Source organism: Nannospalax galili, unplaced genomic scaffold, assembly GCF_000622305.1.
Source record: "Nannospalax galili isolate Female #2095 unplaced genomic scaffold, S.galili_v1.0 scaffold809, whole genome shotgun sequence".
NCBI lineage: Eukaryota > Metazoa > Chordata > Mammalia > Rodentia > Spalacidae > Nannospalax > Nannospalax galili.
Window position 1 is genome coordinate 99,777 of NW_008360015.1, and position 22,569 is coordinate 122,345.

Below are 22,569 nucleotides of genomic sequence, written 5' to 3' on the forward strand. Positions count from 1 at the left end.
GCCCGCCGCGCCCCCGCGCCCCGGCCCCCGCCGCCGCCACCGCTGCTGTTGCCGTCGCCGCCGCCGCTCTAGGCCGCGCTGCCAGCTCGGTGGGCTTAACCCTTCCGGGCCCGGCCACTCACCAGGCCCCCCCGGGGGGAGATGAGGATGGGGATGTGGACGGGATGCTCGGTTCTGCGTGCGTCCCGGGCCCAGCCGGTGCTGAGCGCAGCGCACACTGCAAACGCATCACCCGGTGCGCGTATCCGCGCGCCCCGGTTGGCGACTGTCACTGTGGCTGCACCGATGGACGGGGAAAGGGGCTTCCAGCCAGATCCCCTGCTACCCTCTGAAGGGTATGCATTGTCTCAGAGTGCCCCCTGGTAGGGGTACAAATTGGAGCTGATTAGCATTTAATCTGTGAATGTGGTTGCCCGATCCTGAAGCCAGCAGATCCAAGAGGCCAACCCAGCTCACACCTGGACTCTTGAGTTGGCCTGAACAGACAGATGGACAGTTTGTGACAGCTCCTTCAAGGTCATCCTCAGGAACTGGGAGACCCGCTGATGTCACTTTGGCTTCTTGCTCCCTTCCACTAGCCGCTCCCCTGGTGGTCAGGCGGCCCCTCCTCCAGCCTCTCCCCTCCTCCAGGCAGCTCTCCCAGCTGCTCTGGGCCATGGTCCCCTAAGTGTCTTCTCTCTCTTTGCGAAGCAGCAAGGTTGTTTCCCCGCCTGGGACAGGGGTCTGTCTGGACACCCCTATCCCCCAGGCCTGAGCTGACCATCCATCCACACATCCCTCCCCTAGCTCAGCTGCAATATCAAAGCACAGATTTCTCTAATCTTCAGAATTCACATGAAATGTTCACGTTCTTCTTTAAAATTTTTATTTATGAGTGCACCCCATTCGTGCATGCCGGCAGAGGCCAGAAGAGGTTACTGATCACCTTGGAATTGGAGTTATGGACACTTGTGAGCTGCCATGTGGGTGCTGGGATCCCAATCCCCATCCCCTGCAAGAGCAGCTAGTGCTCTTACTGCTGAGTCAGCTCTCCAGCCCCTCAAGTTCATTTGAAAAGGGGCTGTGGGTGTGGCTCAGTTGATAGAGTGCTTGCCTAGCATGCAGGAAGCCCAGGGTTCCATCCTCAGCACTGCATAAATACAGCATGGTGTATGATAGTATGACTGTCATCCCAGCACTCGAGGTTTGAGGCCATTCTTGGCTACATAGCAAGTTGAAGCTAGCCTGAACTAAATGGAACACTTTTCTCTAAATCTTTTTAAAGTTCTCTTGAAAAACTCAAAGATCTGGGGCCTAGAGAGTTGGCTGAGTGGTTAAGAGCACTGACTACTCTTGAAGAGGACCCAGGTTTGGTTCCCAGCACCCATATGGCAGCTGACAATCATCCAAAACTCCAGTTCCAAGGGATCTGACACCTTCTTCTGACCTCAGCAGCCATTGCACAATATTTGTGTATTTACATACATGCGGGCAATATACTCATACACATAAAATTTAAATACTGAAAATAAAATATTAAAATACTTTAAATATAAATATTTATTATAATATAACAAAATATTTTTGACAGTGTCTTCCTAGTCCCAGTCCACCTGAAAGTCACTATGTGAACTAGGCTGGCCTCAGTCTCACAGAGATTCACCTGCCTCTGCCTCGTGAGGGCTGGGATTAAAGGCATGCTCCACCATGCCCAGCAATAAAATATTTTTTAAATAAGAAAAACTTGAAGATCTGGCAAAAAGAGAGCTGCCCCTGGGGTGGGGTAGAAATGTCCCCTAAAGAGGGGGTACAAAAGCCCTTCATGGGATGACAGCCCCCCTCCCACCCCCGTCCCTCTGCATACAGTTCTATCAGGCATTCAGATTCTGCCTGCTCAGGCATATTTTCCCTAGCATCCTGCTTGAAAAGCCTGTGCTCTGGAAGCTGGAGTGGCAAATCAGCAGCCCCCCTCCACAGGGAAGGCGCCTGAGGGCCACAGACTATACATTGGGCTTCAAGGGCAACAGTAGAGACTTTGCTTGCTCCAGAGGCAGAATAATCTAGAGTCAAGGGGCCCTCTGGCAGCCAGGTAACTTGAGGCACCATACAGCCTTCCATCTGTGAGGTGGAAACGGACAGCCATGCAATAGGATAACTGGGCTATTATCAGGGAGCAGCCAGACAAAGGGCAGGCGTTCACATCTCCTGTACTCAGAAGGTGGGAGCTTTTTCCCAAAGACCTCAGTACCCAGGGATCCCCTCCTCCCTGAAACTTTCATGTGCAAGAGAGACAGAGAGGGGTGTGGTGTATGTATGTGTGTGGTGTGTATGTGTGCACCCATATGCATGTGTATAGAAACCAGAGGGAAGACATGGGTGTCCTGCTCTATCACGTGCCATCGTATTCCTTTGAGACAGGGTCTCTCACTGAATCTGGAGTGAGGGTGACAACCAGCAATCCCCAGTGGTCCTCCTGTCTCCACCCTCAGCAGGGTTATAGGCAATGGTGTGGCCATGACTGGCCTTTTACATGACTGTGTGGGATTCAAACTCAAGCCTTCACAGTTGCCCAACAAGTCCTTTTATCCACTGAGCCATCTCCCTAGTCCCCTTCCCCAAATCTTTAGCTTCTCCCTCCCTCTGCTGGATTCTTCCCAGCAACACATCTGCAGGGCCCTCCCATCTTCCCAACAGGCTGCCCCACCCATTCCTCTTCCATCTGCCCATCCCTCCTTTTCCCCCTCCACCTGGCCTGAGCCTTGGCCCCATCACTCCAGATAGTGCCCTTTCGTGTCACCAGCCACCTCCATGTCCTAAACCTCTCATGTTCTTCTGCCTCAGGACAGTACTGGACATTTCTACTGGGCTGCCCTTTGATCCTCCCATCCTCCCCTGCTCTGACCCTTTGGAGGCTCTCTCCAGGCCCACTGCTCACCTTTGTGTAACATATGCATGAAGAAGCCTTCTGGAAGTAACTGATACCCTGTATTTCTCCTGTATAGGTGGTTGTGAGCTGCCCAAAGTGGATGCTAAGAACTGAACCGAGTCCGCTGCCAGAACATCCAGTGCTTTTAACCACTGAGGCAGCTCTCCAGCCCCTGTTTTTTTTCTTTTTTTAAGCCAAGGTGTCATGTATCCCAGGCTGGCCTCAAGCTCACTGTGTAGACCTTGAATTCTTGATCCTCCTGCTTCTACCTCCCAAATGCTGGTATTATACACATACACCACCATGTTCAGTTTATGTGGTGTGGGGGATGGAACTCAGGGCCTCATGAATGCTACCTACCAACTCTATCAACAGAGCTACATCCTCATCTTTTCTTTTTTTCCCCCCAAACAGGCTCTCCCTGTAGCTCCAGCTGGCTTGGAACTCACTATGTAGACAAAGGTGGCCTTAATCTCAGATAGATCAGCCTGCCTCTGCCTTCTGAGTGCTGGGATTAAAGATGTGCACCACAAGGCCTGGCTACTTCTATTTCTTGCAATGATTCATCCATGAGAACACACACACGCACACACACCCCAATAATAATAAATTAGAGCTGGCAAGATGACTCAGTGGGAAAAGGTGCTTGCATTAAACCTGACAACCTGAGTTTAATTCCTGGGTCCCATATGGAAAGAGAGAACTGACTCTTACAGGTTGTCCTCTGACCTTCACAGGTGTGCTGTGCCACGTGTGCCCCCCACATGTACAATAAATATGTGATTTTTAAAATAAAAAAATAAAATTGAAAGAGGAAGGTGGAGAGTGATTGAGGAAGATACCTGACATCAGTATCTGGCCTCTACACTCACGTGCACATACACATGTGCCCCTCCACACACACATGGGAACACACATACAAGCACATACACACAAAAGACCAGCTCTTGGTATTTCACATTTTACATACAATCGATCTGGACATAAAAAGAAATGAAGCCAGCTACACGGCTAAAACTTGAAAACACTCCACTGAGTGAACGGCATGAGGCTGCAACTATAATTCCATCAGAAAGGACCCTCCAAAAAAGGTGAACCCATCAAGAGAAAAGAGATCGGGTTTGCCCAAGCTCAGGTAGTGGGTGGAATGGGGGGTAGTGAGGACTGATGTGAATGGGCACTCTACTGAGGATGCAGAACACAGAGCTGATGCTTAATGGCCATTCGGGAAGAACCACTGTGCTGTGTATTTCTAATGGCTCAACTGGGAATGAATTATACTCAAACTGTTACTTACAAAGCAAATACTGGGGGCTAGCAAGATCGCTCAGTGGGTAAAGGTGCTTGTTGCCAAGACTAAGGACCTGAGTTCAATCCCCAAGACCCACATGGTAGAAGAGAACTAACTCACTCCACCAAGTTGTCTTTGACTTCCACACAAGCACTGTGGCATGTCCCCCCCCCCAAACAATCAATAAATGTAGTAAGAATAAAACTACTTAGCAAGTGACTGGTGCATGATAATTACTAAATAGGAGCTATCATTTTCATTATTAGAAAGAAAGCAAGAAGAGATGGTGGCCATGTGAACGGTCAGCCTTTTTCCATTTTTGGTTGACTAATTGAATTGCTTGTTGCCAAGAAACCCACCAGCCTGTGACTCGAGGCATTTTCCTTACATTTTTTTTTCCTTCTTTTTCTTTTTAGCAAGAACTACTCTGAAAGGCTAGGTATGGTGGTACACATCTGTCACCTCAGCCCTCAGGACATAGAGGCAGAAAGATCTCAAGTTCAAGATGGCTCTGGGTAAAAAGCACTTGCTGCCAATACTGAAGACTTGAGTTTGATCCCTGGAACCCACATGGGGGAGAACTGACATCTACAAGTTGTCCTCTGATCTCCAGCATACACACAACCACACATAGTCACATGAACACAATAAATAAATGCTGAAAAAAAAAGGGGCCGTGCATGATTTTTATCCTAGGCTGAGTAGGTCAGAGCTTAATGCACAAACACAAGGACCTGAGCTTAATTCCTAGAATCCATGAGAAAGGCTGGGCATGACCATGGGTTCACCTGTAACCCCAGTGCTGTGGGGGATGAAGACAGGATTGCTGGGGTTTTCTAGCCATCAGCCTAGCTAAAATAGTAAGACCTGGGCCAGTGAAATGGCTCAGCAGGTAAAGGTATGTGCTGTCAAGCCTAATGATCAGACTTTGATTCCTGGAACCAACATGATAGAAGGAAAGAATTGACTCCTCCAAGTTGTCCTGACACCTACACATGCGGCATTCATGTGTGTACGTGCACACACACAATTAAAGAGAAAAGTTATCAACTTACTATTCAATCCTCAGTATGATCATCATAAACTAGGGAAGTAAATTCCCACAGCACATTTACACAGTTGTTAAAATATACTCCATATACTCCATAGGATGGGGAGATATGGGAGGAGTTGGAGAGGAGGAAGTGGGCATGGATTTGATCAAAACACATTATAAGCATGTATGAAATTCTCAATACATTATATATATATATATACATATATATATATATATACACATACACACACACACACACACACACACACACACACACACACTCCATAGGGCTGACAGTGTGGCTAATGGAAGAATGCCTGCTAAGCATGTGCACTGCCCTGAGTTCAAATCCCAGGACCACAAAAAAGAAATTCCATAAAGCCTGTAAAACTGTTTAGAAAAAAATTTATTTGAACATATGAAAGGAAAATTGAGAGCCCCCCCAATAAAACAGATTCCTTTTCAAGGTGATGGAGAACCCCAACAGGTGTCCCTGAGAGCAGTGCCCAGTGCTGCATTACAAGCATGGGTCTTGCCGTCCCTGCTCTGCACTCACACAGCTTGCCTGTGGTGGCAGAGACACATCATGCGCCTGAGGCCAGGTGAATGAACAGGCAGGGGCGGCTTCTCAGCCAGTGTTCCTGGGCACAGGGACTCTGAGAGTGTCTGAGTGACACAGAAGTCGCTCTGGGGTTGGCATGTTTAAATGCCCCGCACTGCTCTCTGCAGAGGGCTGCATGAGTCCCTTCCATCCATCCACTCTGGATATTTAAGGTGACCAGGTAGGCGGCACCCAGGCGACAGTGATTTGGAATTTCGGTACCAAGAAGGTTCTGCCAACTGGAGGGACTGCCTATTGCCTCCATAAGGTCCTCCTCTGTGAGGCCAGCCCCACTCTTTTCTCCAAAGGCTTCCTTCCTGGGCCCAGGTGCAAGGCACACAGCTGCTAGGCTGCTTGGAGGAGCTGGCCTAGCGAATGGGCCTGAATGGAAAGGTCACGCCTGAGATGAAGGTGTGCCCAGGGTGTGTGGGCAGGGCGGGGTGGGCAGCTGGGTGGGCTGGCACAGCTCCATAGGCCAGCGGGGGTGTGTGGATGTGTGGGTAGAATCCAGGGGGGAGTGTTGTGTGTGGCGACTGCTGCACTGGGCCCGAGATCACCAGCTGGAGCAGGCTGCAAACACAAGGAAAGAAGTTAGGATGCTGTCAGGACCAGTGCTACCACATTCCACCACATGGGCTCAGGCATGCCTGTAAACCTAGCACTCTGGAAGTTGAGGCAGGAGGATCCAGAGTTCAAGGTCAACCTGAGCTACATGTCAGTCCCTATCTTGAAAATAATAACATATATTTTTAATAAGACTAAGGAGCAACACAGGCCAAACCGGTACACCCTGTCAAGGCAATTTTTGTTTCCAGTCTAATTAGAAAGCCAACTCAAAAGAAGCCATCAAAACTCAAAATATTCCAGGCAAAATTCCAAGGAACTGTCTTGGAGCTCAGAAGAAAGGAAAGATGGCAGCTCCCAAGGGAGAGCAGGCCTCTAATGGCCTGCATGTTGTGTGACAAGTCAGTGCTGAGGGACAGGCCACTGCTGAGTCCTGTTAGAATTCTTCCAATTCACTACACACTCAACCCAGCCCACTCTCCATCAGAGGACCCTAACAGTATAGGACTGGGTAACAAGGTCCCCCAACCACGGCACAGGCCACCCTCCCTCAGCTTGTATACAGCTGACCCTTAGTCTCCAGTGACGCAAGTTTCTGTCTCGGCCCGTTACCTCACTGGCCTGGCAAAGCTAGGGCCCAGGCCCTGGGTGGCTGTGACACCTCCATGCAGCCACACCACCTTGCTCCTCATCCACGCTCTCCACCAAAACCAGCTTAGGGACCCAGAGACTTTTGTTGTTTTGTCTTATTATGTAGCCCCAGCTGGCCTGGAACTCACTATGTAGACCAGGCTAGTCTCCGTCTCACAGACTCACCTGCCTCTGCTTCCTGAGTGCTGCCACCACGCCCCGCCCAGTGAGTTCTTGACAAGGACCAAGTGATATTGAACAAAGAATACTGACAAATCCTGCCAGCCTGACTTGCTTGTTGTGTGTGGGGATGTGCATGATGTGTACACATTCGTATATGTTAACATGGGCACATGTGTGCTATGGCATGTGATGGAAGTTAGAGGACATGGGGAGAGGCGAGGGGAGCTGAGGCAGGATCTATTATTTTCTCGAGTTCTCAGATGAGAAGAGGCAGGTCACACACAGGAATTCATGTGCTGCTGTTCTTGCATCTCACAGGACGACTGTGCTTGTGGAAGGACCCATGGGGCAGGGTTAACAATGAAAGGCTTATGAACACTGATCCATTTCACCTTCACTGCCACCCCATGAGGCAGGCATCAGTACTGCCCAGAGGGAAACTGAGGTGCATTGACAAGAGGCTGCCCAAATGTCACTCCAAATTGTTGTCTCTCAGAGCCAGACATGGTGGTACACACCTTTGGTTCCAGCACTTGAGAGGCAGGGGCAGAGGTGGAAGCGAATCTCTGTACATTCAAGCCCAGCCTGGTCTATGTGCTGAGCTGCAGGCCAGCCAGGACTATACAGTGAGATCCTGTCTCAAAAAACAACAAAAACAAAATAATAAAAAAAAAAAAAAAGAAGAGTGTCTCAGAAACCAGGTCTCTCCTGCTGGAAGCAGGTATAACCAATACACCTGACTCCTGGGTGGTGGCCCTGTGGTCCTTCACAACCAGAGGTGCAACTTAGTATAATCATCAGCGTGTTAGTGCAGCACCTTCAGCGCTAACAGAAGCCGGCAGATCAGGCAGCTGTGACACTGGGAGGGCGCTCTGGTCTCTCACTCCAGCAAGAGGGTGACTTCGTGTTTTTTCCACTCATGTGGTACACTAACTCTATCCTGCAGAGTACCTCTCCCTAAGACCCGCCCTGCTTTGTCCCCCACCCCTGCCCTACCCCAGCAATGCCAACCCAGCCGAAGCCTCAGAGGGTACCTACTTGTTATGGGGCAGCCTGGAGCACAGGGTTCTCAGGTCATCTGAAATCAAGGAGATAACATGGTTATGGGACAGACTGGAGAAAGAAGACCAGGGCACTGGCATTCTTCTCAGGGACACTGGCAAGACAGCAACAGGGCCTGACGAGGTATGTTCCCAGTGTCCTTAGAAACTGGCTTCCCCCGTCTGGTAGTTTTCACTTTAACAAACAAGTCCCAAATGGAAGAAGCCACTTGGGAATCAGGACAGCCTGACTGTTGAGTGGCTGGGAAATAATTTTTCCATTTGCTTAAACAGCCCAGCACTGAATTCTGTGTTAACACTCTGGAAAAACATGAATCGGGGTTAACTCTGATGGGCAATGATGAACCAGAAGACAGGGATCTCCCTGAGTAATCAAACACCCAGAGTAAGAGGGGAAACTCATCGCTGGCAACCCCAGCTTGGGACACAGGCAGCAGTCAGACAGCAAACACAGGGCTGAGGCTACAGCTCAGTGGCAGAGCTCTTGCCTAGCACACATGAGGCCCTGGGCTGAATCTTGAGTACTGCCTCCCCCCATCAAAAAAGGGGAACCACAGAAAGCAAAAAGCCAGACATGCTGGTTCATTTCTGCTACCCCAACACTCAGAAGGCTGAGACAGCAGGACTGCCATGATACTGAAGCCAGTTTGGGCTACATGATCAGTTCCTGGCCAGCCCGGGCTACAGAGCAAGATTCTGTTGCCAAAAAAAAAAAAAAAAAAAAAAAAAAAAAAAAAAAAAAAAAAAAAAATCAAGAATAAACAAACAAACAAAATTAGGGCTCATGCCAGGCATAGCGCCATACACCTTTAATCCTAGCACTTGGAGGCAGAGGTAGGTAGATCTCTGTGAATTCAAAGCCAACCTGTTCTACATAGTGAGTTTTAGGCGTAACTGGGACTACAGGGAGATTCTATTTCAAAAATCAAAAAGAGAGCCTGGAGAACTGGCCTAGTGGTTAAAAAACCCAGACTGCTCTTGCAGAAGATACAAGTTCGGTTCCCAAAACCCACATGACAGCTAACAACTGTCCTTAAGTCCAGTTCTAGGGGATCTGATGCTCTCTTCTGGCCTCTACAGGCACTGCAAGCAACAAATGCACTTACATACATGCAGGTAAAACATTCACATACCTAAAATAAAAATACATCAAAAAAATCAACACTCCCCCCAAAAAGAAGGACTCAAGAGGAAAAAGTTACTATACTCCTGAGTAGCCCCCAGTCCTGGGCCAAAAGAGCCAGGTGACACCTAGATGCCTTATCCACCTATGGCATATTAGCACCCTGATGGGGGTGACTTTGGGGGACAGTCTAGGCCTTTCCACCTGCCTCCCTTGTATTCACCGGGGAAAAAAGGGAAGTCCTAAAAGAAACAAACGTGTCGGTCTAGGATTCCTTTTTTTCTGCCTGGACCATGGGGTCCTGGAGTCAGCACGCACCTCTCGTGCACAGCAGGGCTCCAGAAGCCATGGCCACCTGCAAAGCCTGGGCCAGTCGGTCTAATGAAAGCTCGATCTCCTGGGAGGCATTTAGTGGGTTCAGTTCATCAGCTAGCCTGTTGATCTCCTCTACTAGTGGGACCATGTGGTCAAACAGGATGAGCCCCAGGCGCCCGTACAGATTCTTCTCAGTCAGGTGCAACTGCAGTGTCATGAGAACCTGCAGGACGCTGAGGTGGAGCTTCGAGTAGAGCAGGTGGGAGTCTCTGTCCGTACCCGCACCAGAGTCCTTGGCTACCTTGTGACCGATGTGGCCATTGGGCAGGCTGGGTTTCTTTCGCTTGTATGCCAGAGGAGCCTTCACACACCAGCGAATCAGCCCAATGAGGGAGGTAAGCTCTAAAAAGCCTATCTGTAGGTTGGCAGCGATCGGTGTATTTAAAAAAGTGATGAGAATTAACCTCGGGTCCTCGAAAATCCAGTTGACAATCATTTCAAGCAAGTCCAACGGTGGGATGAGGTCATCTGTAAACAGACATTCAGTCAGAGGTGATCCTGGCCTTGGGGACAAGGAACACAGAGTGGACAGGAGAGAGCGAGGGATAGCAAGGGATGGCAGGGAAAGGCGGATGCCTCAGTTTACAGCCTTCCCATCTGATGCTCAGATACCCATTGCTTGGGCTGCCCATCTTCTGCCTCCTTTCCTAGAATACCTGCCCCATAAATCTATGTCATGTCCCCAGTGTCTGGGACACTATGGCCAAGATCAAGGCCAAAGAAATATTGGGTAAGTTAACTATTCCCCAGAATGCCATTATTGGAGCATTTTCCTGGTTTGACATTTATCTATCTATCTATCTATCTATCTATCTATCTATCTATCTATCTATCTATCTATCTATTTATCATCTATCTATTTATTTATTATTTGTATGTGTGTGTTCGTGTGTGCCATGGGGTGTGTGTGGAAGTCAGAGGACAATTTTCCACCTTTATGTGGGTTCTGGGGATCAATCAGACTTGGCAGCAAGCTCTTTTGCATACTGAGTCATTTCACTGGCCCTTAGTTTAAAACTACTGGTATACTTTACCCCTTCTCTGGGTGTATAGGTTTCTTCTCAATATTCAGTGTCTCCTCCATGGTACAGTGAGACCTAGGATGGCCCTCAAAGAGCAGCTCAGAGTCTTGTCAATCAGCTGTTAGCTGCCAACAGCCATCCCAACCCCAAAGCTAGAAGCCTTATCTAAATAACAGTTTGACCTGAACAAAAATAATGAGGGCAGATGACTCTGTGGCAGGCCCTGGCCTCAGTCTTTTATACAGAGCAATACACAGAAGCTCCAAACCATCCCGATTATTGCCCCAGAAATGTGTGGTGTTGTGGAGCCCATTCTCATGTCTCAAAGAAGCCTGTGGCAGGCTCAGATCTGACCTCAGCAGCCTGGCTTGTAGGCCACTAGGCTACACTGTCTACATCGGCATATGTGCTCAAGCTGCCTGTGTGCCAGTCTCCTCTCTCGGGCTGTGCACCCCTCAACTCACAAGAAAGCTAAGGAAGACAGAGCCCCTTGGAGAATGAGAATGACATACAGGAGGGCGTGGGAGGCAGAGATCATGCTCTTTGTGTTGGGGTAAGGCTCCTAGCTGTCTTTCTCTGAAAGCTGGGTTTCCCTGAGATTGTGCCTACCACTGGTATTATACACTGCCCCTCTGGAGAGACGGCTCAACTGTTACGATCACTGGCTGCTCATGCAGAGAACCCGGGTTCTATTCCCAGCATCCACATCAGACAACTCACTACCATCATATTTCCAGTTCCAGGGGAGCTGGCACCCTCTTTTGGCCTCTGTGGGCATTGCACACACAGTGCACATACCTACATCCAGGCAAAATACTCATACATATAAAATAAAAATAAATCAAGCAAAGTAAAAAAAGCTGCCCCCTCAATTCCCAAGGAGTTTCTGTCTGGGTAATGCCATCTACATTGCCAGCATAGGCCCAGGTCTCAGTGGAGGCCTCTGTAGCAGCTTGAAGGTAGCATACACACAGGTACAAGTATGCACTTGTGTCCTGGGCATGCACGTGACACGTCTGCTTAGAGACTGAATTCTCCATCTCCACACAGATACCTGTCCAGCAAGGAAGCTCTGTATGGTTAGGGGACTTCCTTCCCTTTTCTGGTTTGAAGGCATGAGCTGCCCTAGTTACCAAAAGCACCCAAGGGCAGCATGGCCTGTTTCTGGCTAGTGACTGCTCTTAGGAAATTTTGCAAGACTGAGGCAGGGAAAAGTTCCACCCAGCAGCAAGCCTTCTGCTGATGCCTCCAGTGGCTGCCTGCTCAAGGCAGGAGCAGAGGTTTAGCATGGGAATGTGTCTCTGTTCACATGCCCACACTATTTCCACAGAACTTCTTGGAAATTGACTAAATTTAAAAGCAAGAAAACAGCTGGATGTGGTGGTGCATGCCTTTAATCCCAGCACTCAGGAGGCAGAGGCAGGCAGATCTCTGTGAGTTTAAGGCCAGCCTGGTCTACACAGTGAGTTCCAGGACAGTTGGGGCTACAGAGAGACCCTGTCTCAAAGACCAAAAATAAATAAATAATAAATAAATAAATAAATAAATAAATAAATAAATAAATAAATACAAGAAAAAGGGCCACAAATGAAAGACTCACTTCTAATCGGGATCCAGAGACACCAGTATGAGACAGAACAGGAAACAGAAATGTTCCCAGAGGCTCTCAAACTGCTGGCTGAGCTATCAGATCAGGATAAGAAGACTATTTGTCATCCCCTGGGGCAGCAAGGGCAGAGGATAAAGAAGAACCTGAACTTTGAGCAGAAAAGCAGTCTGGGAACCTGAGTCCACAGGGGAAGCCTTGAATCACACATTCCCACTGTGGAAAAATGAAGAGCCCAGGCCCTGTCCAGGAGTCATACAGTCGGTGTAGAAGGACATATATAAGAGAGCTCTGCTTGTCCAGTCCCTGTGCCTCAGAGCCATCACTGAGGAAGGAAATGGCCAACACAGCCTAGGATGGGGGCACGGGGGTCCCTTGAGCCCCCTGCCCTAATTTGAAGTTAGTCAATTAATTTCTTTCTCTCCCATCCTTCCCTCCCTCCCTCCCTCCCCGCTTTGCTTTTTTGAGAAATGGTCTCCCTGTAGCCCTAACTGGCCTAGAACTTACTATGTAGACCAGGTTAGTCTTGAACTCACATAGATTCACCTGCCTCTGCTGGGAATAAAGGCGTTTACAACTACACCTAACCCAGTTAGTCAATTTCTACTGTTGTCATTTTTCTTAAATGGGTTTGAGTATTTTGCCTGCATGTATATAAGTGTACCACATGCGTATAATGCCCATGGAGGCCAGGTGAAGGTGTTAGATCCCCAGGAACTGGAGTTAGGATGTTGTTAGCTGCCATATGGGTGGTGGGAACCAAACTGGGTCCTTTGCAAGAGCAACCAGTGCTCTTAACTGCTGAGACATCTCTCCAGCCCCTTGTCTTTTTTTATTCTTATTTTTTATTTTTTTGGTATTTTTAAGACAGGGTTTCCCTGTAGCCCCAGCTGGCCTGGAACTTGCTATGTAGACCAGGCTGGCCTCAAACTCGGCCTCTGCTTCCCCAGTACTAGGATTAAAGGCATGTGCCACCACGCCCAGCTCCCTTGTCTTTTTTTTTTTTAACTTTAAAAAAAATTTACTGAGAATTTCATACATGCATATTAGCTGTTTCAATCAAATCCATGCCCACTCCCTCCCCTCTAACTCCTCCCATATCTCCCCATCAGGTTTTCCGGACAACTTTGTGTACTTTCTTTTTTTTGGAGGGGGGGGGGCTTTTTGCTATTCTAACATTCCCCCTTCTGAAGAGGTAGAGGAGGTAGGAATTGGCTTGACAGTTAGGGTAAAAAGACCCCAAAGAAAGTAGATAATTTCTTGGCTAAAAGTCAAAATGTCCTTGGGCCTCTTAGCAACATACTCTGTTCCAAAGGCCAAAAATGTCAAAAAGTATTTGGGAGCTCTTTTTTCCCTTGTATTTTTTTTTAAATAGGAAATATAGCCAGAGAGCTTTGCTGCAGGGCAGGGATGAGGGACAAACATTCTCACAGCTATTCTGAATACCTCCACTGGCACCCTAAGAAGGAAGTCTCAAAAATGTCACAAACAGTAAAACTGGGGCTGAGGACAATCATCACCAAGGTAGAACTGTGGCTAAAAAAGTTTAACTAGGGTCAGCAAGATGGCCCAGTGGGTAAAGGTGCTTGCCACCAGTCTGACAACCTAAGTTCCAACCCTAGAACCTAGACACATGGTGGAAAGAGAGAACTGATTCCTCCAAGTTGTCCCCTGACCTCCACATGCACCACTGTGGCACATGTGTACCCAAACACACAAAATAAAAATAAATAAACGTGCCAGGTGTGGTGGTGCACACCTTTAATCCCAGCGCTCAGGAGGCAGAGGACCTCTGTGAGTTTGAGGACAGCCAGATCGACAGAGAGAGTACCAGGCCAGCTGGGGCTACAGGGAGACCTTATCTCAAAAAAAGAAAGAAAAAAAAATATTTAAAAAAGCCAATATCATAAAAGATTATCTTTATTTTTTTAAGATTTATTACTTGGGCTGTGCATGGTGGTGCACGCCTTTAATCCCAGCACTCGGGAGGCAGAGGCAGGCAGATCTCTGTGAGTTCGAGGCCAGCCTGGTCTCCATAGCGAATCCAGGCCAGCTGCGGCTACAGGGAGACCCTGCTTCAAAAAGACCAAAAAAAAAAAAAAATTTATTACTGTTGTTATCACCATCATCATCATCATCATCATCATCATTATTATTATTATAATATATTTTTAGACAGGATCTCATTATGTAGCCCTGGCTGGCCTGGAACTTAACAGTGTATACTAGGCTGGTCTCAAACTCAGAGATCTACCTGTCTCTGCCTAAGAGCTGGGACTAAACGTATGTGCCACTGAGCCCAGCCAATATTTTAATTATGTGTATGCATGTGTGTCTGTGTGTCTGTGAACGTGAATGGGAGGTGCCCACAGAGGCCAGAGGCACCAGATCCTTTTGGAGCTGGAGTTATAGGCAGTTGTGAGCAATATGCACTCTGAACCACTGATCCCTCTCTCCAAGATCATTTTTAAATCCTGAAGAGCTGTTTTAGATTTTAAAAGACCACAAAATAGGATGGGAATATAACTCAGGACTTGCCTCGCATGTGTGAAGGCCTGAGTTTAACTTCAGCAATGCAAAAGCAAAAGACAGGGACATGACCATTATAAATAATGCATGATGACTAACTTGATCCTGACTTTTCTTGAGCCCTCAAAGTGAAAAAGAGGCTGCTAAAAACAATATTGAGTCAGTTGTGTATTATAAACCTATAATCCTAAACCAGGAGTGGTGGTGCATGCCTTTAATCCTAGTACTCAGGAGACAGAGGCAGGTAGATCTCTGTGAGGCCACCCAGGTCTACATAGTGAGTTCTAAGCCAGGTAGGGGTATAGAGAGACCCTGTCTCAAAAAGATTAAAAAACCAACCCCCCCCAAAAAAACCCCACTATAATCCTAGTGTTTAAGAGGTAGAGGCAGGGGTCAGCTCAGGAAGGTCACTGGCTGCTCTTGCAAATGACTCAGGTTCAGTTCCCAACACCCACATGATAGCTAACAACTGTAACTTCCTGCACCCATGGCAGACAACTTACAACTGTCTGTAACTCCAGCTCCTAAGGATTCAATGTCTTCTTCTGGCCTCTGTAGGGACCACAACCATTTGGCACACATATATACAGACACACACAGATAGATTTAAAAACAAAACGAAACAAAACAAAACAAAACAAAAATCTTAAAAAAAAAAAAAAAAAAAGCCTCACTAGATTCTTCACTGGTATCTGGGATGTAGCAGTGGTAGAGCACTTACCTGGTATGTGAAAGGCCCTAGTTTCCATTCCTAATACTGTAAACAGATAAATGAATACATAAAGTAGACAATCTATAGCAGCAATCTTACTGCTTACCTGAGGATAGGTCATAGAGGGCAGTCACGGACGTTATGAACTGGCAGCAGAAACGGGGGCTGGCACTGAATATCTGCTTCAGTGTCTGCACGGAGCCTGGCACCAAACAGCAGTAGTCATCCACAAGGGCCCTGGCTAGTCTCACACAGTAGACCACAGGTGTCCGCTGGAAAGAAGTCATAGCCTGCATCACTATGTGTGTTCTGGGCTGGAGGTACCAACAGTGTACAAACAGTGAGGACCAAAATGGAACCACTTTCAGGAGGGGAGAAATGTGCTAACAGTGCCCCTTCAAGCAAGTTCCAGTCATCTGAAGCCCACAGACCATATCTACCTCTGATCCAGCTCTGCAAACCTCCACTGAATCGGCCATGCCCATCTGCCTGCTCTAAGTCCGTTCTCACACTGTTATACCAGAGGTGAGTCACTGTGACAGAGATGGTACAGCCTAAAAAGCTGAAATGTTTACATAAAACCTTTGCCAGTCTTTGCTGGGAAGCTTACCAGGGAAAGGTCATTTCTGACTTCAGGTAAAGAAATGGTGACTTCAGTTTCAAGAGCCCAGGCCAGATGCCACAGATGAAAACTAAGTGTCTCAAGGCTGGAGAGATGGCTCAGCACTTAAAAGCATTGGCTGCTCTTGCAGAGGACCCAGGTTCAATTCCTAGCACCCACATGGCAGCTAACAACCATCTGTAACTCCAGTTCCAGGGAATCCTACACCCTCTACAGGCATCTGTGGGCATTGCACACATGTGGTGCACTTACATACATGCAGGCAAAACACTCATACACATAAAATAAACAAAATTAAAAAACAACTAAATAGCTGGGCATGATGGTGGATGCCTTTAATCCCAGCACCCAGGAGGCAGAGGCAGGTGGAGCTTTGTGAAATTGAGGTCAGCCTGGTCTACATAGCAAGTTCCAGACCTGCTGGAGCTCCAGAGAGATGCTGTCTCAAAAAACAAAAACGAAAACAAAAATGAAAAAAACCATCTAACTATTGCTATCACTGTGAGCAGGTCTGGAAGTTTGTGAATGATCATGTGATTAAAAAATTTGCTATAGGATGGGAATGATAGCCCAAGTCTGTAATCTCAGTACAAGGGAGCGTGACATAGGAGGACCATAAATTTGAGGCCAGCCTGGGCTGCCCAGCCAAATTTTATAGATTAAAAAAAAAAATCAATATGATGGTCATGGTGACTTATGCTATAATCCCAGCACTCAGGGAGCTGAAGCAAGAAGATGAATTGAAGGTCAGCCTGGGCTACACAGACAGTATGGGCTACAGAGTGAGACCATGTCTAAAGAAAAACATAAAAACAGCAGGTATGGTGGTGCAAGCCTATGATCCCAGCACCTGGGTGGTGGGAATCAGGAGGATCACAAGTTCAAGGTCATCCTCGGCTAGCTTAGGCTATATGTAAGATCCTGTCTCTAAAAACTGTACAGGGGCTGGAGAGATGGCTCAGCGGTTAGGAGCACTGGCTGCTCTTGCAGAGGACCCGGGTTCGATTCCCAGCACCCACATGACAGCTATGAAACATCCTTAACTCCAGTTCCAGGGGAATCCGATGCCCTCTTCTGACCTCCGTGGCATTGCATCACATGGGTGCACTCACATACACACAGGCAATACACTCATACACATAAAAATAATAAAGAAAATATTTTTTTTTAAAAAGTAAATAAATTTAGAGCTAGGCCTGTGGCATAGGCAGGCCTGTAATCACAACTACTCAGGAGGCTGAGGTAAGAGAACCACAAGTTCAAGGTCTTACCTAGCTACAGAGTAAGTTCCAGGTCAGTGTGGGCAACTTAGTGAGACTGTCTCACAATAAGAAGTAAAAAGAGAGCTGGGGAATGTAGCTCAGCAGTAGAGCACCTGCCTCGAATCCCCCAGTGAGGGGCTGGGGTGTGGCTCAGTGGTAGAGCCCCTGCCTAGAATCCCCCAGTGAGGGGTTGGGGTGGATCAGTGGTAGAACACCTGCCTGGACTCCCCCAGTGAGGGGCTGGGGTGTGGCTCAGTGTTAGAGCCCCTGCCTAGAATCTCCCAGTGAGGGGCTGGGGTGTGACTCAGTGGTAGAGTACCTGCCTAGAATCCCCAGTGAGGAGTTGGGGTTTTGGCTTCAATGGTATAGCACTTGCCTAGCATGTGCGAGACCCTGGGTTCAGTCTTCAGTACTGGGAAAAAAGAAATTTAAAAAAAAAAAAAAATTTTTTTCTGTTTTTTGAGACAGGGTCTCCCTATAGCCCCAGCTGTCCTGAAACTCATTAGGTAGACCAGGCTGGCCTCGAATTCACAGGGATCCACCTGCCTATGCTGCCCAAGTAAGCAGGGTCTCCCTGCAGCCCCAGCTGTCCTGGAACTCACTATGTAGACAGGCTGGCCTTGAACTCACAGAGATCTGCCTGCCTCTGCCTCCCAAGTTGCTGGGACTACAGATGTGCGCCACCACGCCCAGCTGAAATTTTTTTTTAAAGTGACCATCTATCTATTTTGTGCATGAGGTTATAATCCTAACCTAGGCAGGATGGCACCCAGGGGTCCCAGGACCCGATGCCCTCTTCTGGGAAAGACTATTTCCAGAGCAGTACCTGGAGCCAGGAGGCCGCACATTCCAAGACAGGGGTCCGACACACAGCCACTGCCATAGAGACCAGCTTTCCCAATAAGCTCATCCGGCTGTCATCGGCTTTGTTGCCCTGGGGACTGAAAAGGGATGAGAAAATGATCTGCCGAACGGAGTCCTTGCTTTGCTCCTGGAAATAATTGCACATGATTTCAAGAAGCTGAAGCTCCTGAAGGGAATTCAGTCTCTGTGAAAACAAATCAAGGAGAGAAGTGGTGAGAGATGAGTAGCTCATAAGCCTGTGAGTTTCAACAGTAAGATGGGAGGAGAGCACACCTGTAATCCAAGTACTCAGAGACTGAGCCTGGAGGAGCTCGAGTTCCAGGTCAGCTGTGGCTTTGTGTGCATGTGAGTGTGTGTGTGTGTGTGTGTGTGTGTGTGTGTGAGAGAGAGAGAGAGAGAGAGAGAGAGAGAGAGAGAGAGAGAGAGAGAGCTCATGCCAGTTCCCAGCACACACATGATGACTCACAGCCACCTCTTAACTCCAGTTTCAGGGCATCCAATGCCCTCTTCTGGCTTCTGCAGGCACTGCATACATGTGGTGTACTTTATGTGCAAACATTCAGACATGCAAAATAAAAATAAATCATCTGAGCATGGCGAATGCCTTTACTTCCAGCACTCAGGTAGCAGAGCAGAGAGGCAAGTGGCTCTCTGAGTTTTCGGCTAGTTTGATCTACATTGCAAGTTCCAGGCCAGCTACAAAGTCACACCCTGTCTTAACAAAATACCTCTATCATTAAAAGAAAATAACTGGGTGTGGTAGCATAATCCCAGCACTCCAGAGGCAGAAGCAGGTAGGTCTTCTGTGAGACTGAGGCCAGCCTGATCTACAGAGATTCTAGACTAGGTGGACCTATAGGAAGACTCTGACTTAGAAGACAAACAAAAACACAAAATTCTATTTTCTTCCCCAAGGTGTACTTTTTCTGCTCTTCTGAAACCCCGGGAGAGCAACTCGGCACTAAGGCTGAGACCGAAGAACTCGAGTTCCACGCTAGACCGTGTCTCCCTCAGGAAAATTTTTAAAATTCAAATTCAAGAAATCTATTCTGTTCCAGGAGTGTACTTTTTCTCCTTTCTGACGCCTAAGTAAGCGCAAGAAAAAGTCATGTATCTAATTGCTAACATCCTGGAGGGCGCAGGTTGGCCCACAAGGTTTGAAACTCTAAAGATGTTACACGGCCAGTCTCTGCCTGGATGTCTGACGGATGACTGTCCAGGCACGCGGCTGAGCCATGCAGGGCAGGGGGCTGCAGCATGGGGATGCGTTGCTGCAGGACCCTGGCCGGAGTGCGAGTCGGGAGCCGCCTGGCAAGTATTTGTCGCCGAAGGGAGGGCACGGTCGGGGCAGGCACCTTGGGCTGCGAGCCGCGCTCCTTGGGCACCTGGAACACGAACTCCTCCAGCAGATCCACGAGGCCCTTGTCCACGATGGGCAGCGGCGCGCTCTGCAGCTGGCTGCTGTAGTAGATGTCCAGGTGATACAGCACCTCCTTGGCGGCGCTCAGCGCGTCGCGGCGCAGCAGCGAGTGACGGATGTCGCTCATGGTGCGGCCACCGCGTCCCCGCCGCACGTCCCACTTCCGCCCGGAGACAAAGAGGCGCGACCCGGCCTCCGCCCCGACGCCGATTGTGCCGCGGATTCCGCCCGGCCGCTGCTAGTTGCTGTCGCCGGCTCAGGGGGCCATCGCTGTCGTCGCCCCCGCCGCCATAGGCCAGCGGGCGCCCACGGTCCGACTGTGACGCCGCTCAGAGCCGCCAGAGCCGAGCCAGCTCAGCCAAACCGGCGGCGGAATGCCAGGGTGGCGACGGTGGCCCGCAGGGGCCAAACGAGAGCCGTGCGCTCCACGGCGCCCCCTGGTGGCGGAGCCTAGTCGAGCACCGCCGAGGGAGCTAGGCCCCGCCTCACCTGGCCGACCCTCCCACCCCTGAGTGCCACTTCAGTGTTCCAGTGCTCCAGCTTGTTTGGAATCTTTCACCTAGCTTCTCACCAGACAGGTCGTGGAGGTGGTGCAGGCACCCAGCTTAAAAGATGCTTGAGGGGAGGGGATATCCTAGGAGGAGTTATGGGGAGTGGGGGTGACTATGATCAAATACACTGTATCCATTTATTTGGTTCTCTAAGAATTAATAAAAGGATTATCTTGTTTTGAGACAGCTGGCCTGGAACTCGCTTTGTAGACCAGGCTAGCCTTGATCTCACAGAGATCCACTTGACTCTGTAAACACCACCACGCCAGGCATGGATTATCTATTTTTTTTAAGTTGCCTCTGCTCAGACCCCCTGGGGCTGCTAGGGCATATAATGCCTGGTAAGGAAGGCCCTCTCTATACATCTCCACCCACCCATCCTCCCCATCCCACCCCTTTCCTTGGCTCACACTTTCTGTTCCCAGGGTCCCTGTTTCCAAGTTCTCTCCAGAGGCCTGGCCTCTAACTATTGCTGTTGGCTCAGCCTAAGAAGGCTGTGAGAATCTTAGTAGCTTACAAGGTCCAGTCTACCTGCTTCCTACTCCTGCAAACCCTAAACCCCTCAGGATTTTTTTTTATGTGTATGAGCGTATTGCCTGCCTGTATATGACTGCACCCATGTCATGCAGTGCCGCGGAGGTCAGAAGTGGGCTTCAGATTCCCCTGGGACTGGAGTTAAGGACGGTTCTTAGCTGCCATGTGGATGCTGGGAATTGAACCAGGGTCCTCTGCAAGAGCAGTCAGTGCTCTTGAGCCATCTCTCCAGCCCCTCCCCTCAGGATTTTTATACAAACTCTACCAGCAATCATGCACACTGAACTCTATGCTGAACTGGCTGGCAGTGAAGTTTCGACTTGAATATGGACAGAGGCCAGTGGGGGCAAGGTAGGAGACCAAGTACAACATTGTGCTTGCAGTTAAAGGCCCACGGTAGCCCCAAAGGCAGGCCTGGGTGAGGACTTCCTTAGGTGCTAAAGATCCCTTGAGAGAGAGTGTGCTGGATAGCTTTAGTGTCAACTTAACACACCTGGGGGAGCAAGCCAGTAAGCCGCATTCCACCATGACCTGTGCTCCAGCTCCTGCCTCCAGGTTCCTGCCCAGAGTTTCTACCTTGGGCTACCTGATGAACTGTGACCTGGGAGATGTAAGCTGAATAAACACTTTCCTCCCCAAGTTGGTATTGGTCAGAGGGGAACATTGCTGTGACAGACCTGACCTTGGTGTTTTTAGTATTGTGGAAGTGTTTTGAACTTTGGGCTGGAAAAGCCATTGAGAGCTTAAGAGTTTGTTGCTTAGAACAGTTGGAACTTGGAACAGTTATGCTGAAAGAGTTGTAGATGGTGGAGGCCTGGCTTTTGAAGCTTCAAAGGGAAACAGAGACTATCAGGGATATTTGTGTGATATTTCGAATTGAGAATCTGTGGGTTCTGGTTGGCTGGTGCTGAAGAATCAGCTGTAACAAGACCAGCATCACTGTGGTGAAGTCTTCTGGGAGGTATTTCCTCAGGGTCAGCACACACAGGGGACCCAAGCCTCTATCTCAAGCTGGAAGCAGGACTTGGTAATGTGTAAGTCTCCTGCATGGTTCTGGTGGTGAAAGTGTGAAGGAGTCACAGCAGCCGTGGCTTGGCACTTTGAGAGGCTAGGAAAGGCCATTGGTGAAAGTGCAGCCTCAGTTACAGTGAAGACCCCAAAATTGAAAGGGTCATGGAGAGAATCTGCAGCTTTGCATCCCAAGAGGCAAGAAGAGGCCACTGATGAAGGTGTAGCCTCGGTTTCAGTGGAGACCCAAGCTTTTTGGAGATGCCAGGACTGTGGGATGACCACTAAGGATATCAGTAGGTGTGGAATGGTGCTGGCCTGGGTCTGCAAGACAACCTATGTGTACTGTGAGCAGCAGAGTCAGAGAAGTGGAGCTGCCAGAACCCTTTGGAGCCCAGAAGATTGTGAGTGAATTCCAGGTGTCCAGCCTGGAGCTGCTTTGCTGGACTTAGGTTTTGCTTAGGTGTGTCCAATTCTTCCCTTTGAAATAAGACAGTACTTTTTTGGATTTTACAGAAGCCCACAGTTAAAAGACTTCTAAGTGTTTGAATTTTTAAGGACTGTGAGACTTTTAAGGTTGTACTGTCTTATGTTGTGATAGTAACATCATATCTTGGAGACAAAAATTGGAAAGGTTATGGTTTAATAGTGATGTGTATGTCAAGTTGAT

The 22,569-nt window shown here is 48.7% G+C and overlaps 2 protein-coding genes across 2 annotated transcripts in view; both read right to left on the bottom strand.

Moving 5' to 3' along the window:
- The window catches only part of Znf853 (zinc finger protein 853), a 7,068-nt gene extending 6,858 nt beyond the window's left edge, over positions 1–210 (bottom strand). The window contains exon 1 of the mRNA XM_017795837.1: positions 123–210. The gene's annotated coding sequence lies outside the window, so the exon portion shown is untranslated. The remainder of the gene's footprint in view (positions 1–122) is intronic.
- A 5,410-nt stretch (positions 211–5,620) lies between these two features.
- CUNH7orf26 (chromosome unknown C7orf26 homolog) lies at positions 5,621–20,224 on the bottom strand. Its single transcript, XM_008823995.3, has 6 exons — positions 19,742–20,224; positions 18,349–18,570; positions 15,745–15,910; positions 9,713–10,237; positions 8,249–8,288; positions 5,621–6,403 (listed from the first exon to the last, which is right to left on the bottom strand). Exons 1-6 carry the CDS (start codon positions 19,931–19,933, stop codon positions 6,202–6,204), a joined length of 1,347 nt encoding a protein of 448 aa, XP_008822217.1. The 5' UTR covers positions 19,934–20,224; the 3' UTR covers positions 5,621–6,201.
- Between the last annotated feature and the right edge of the window lie 2,345 nt (positions 20,225–22,569).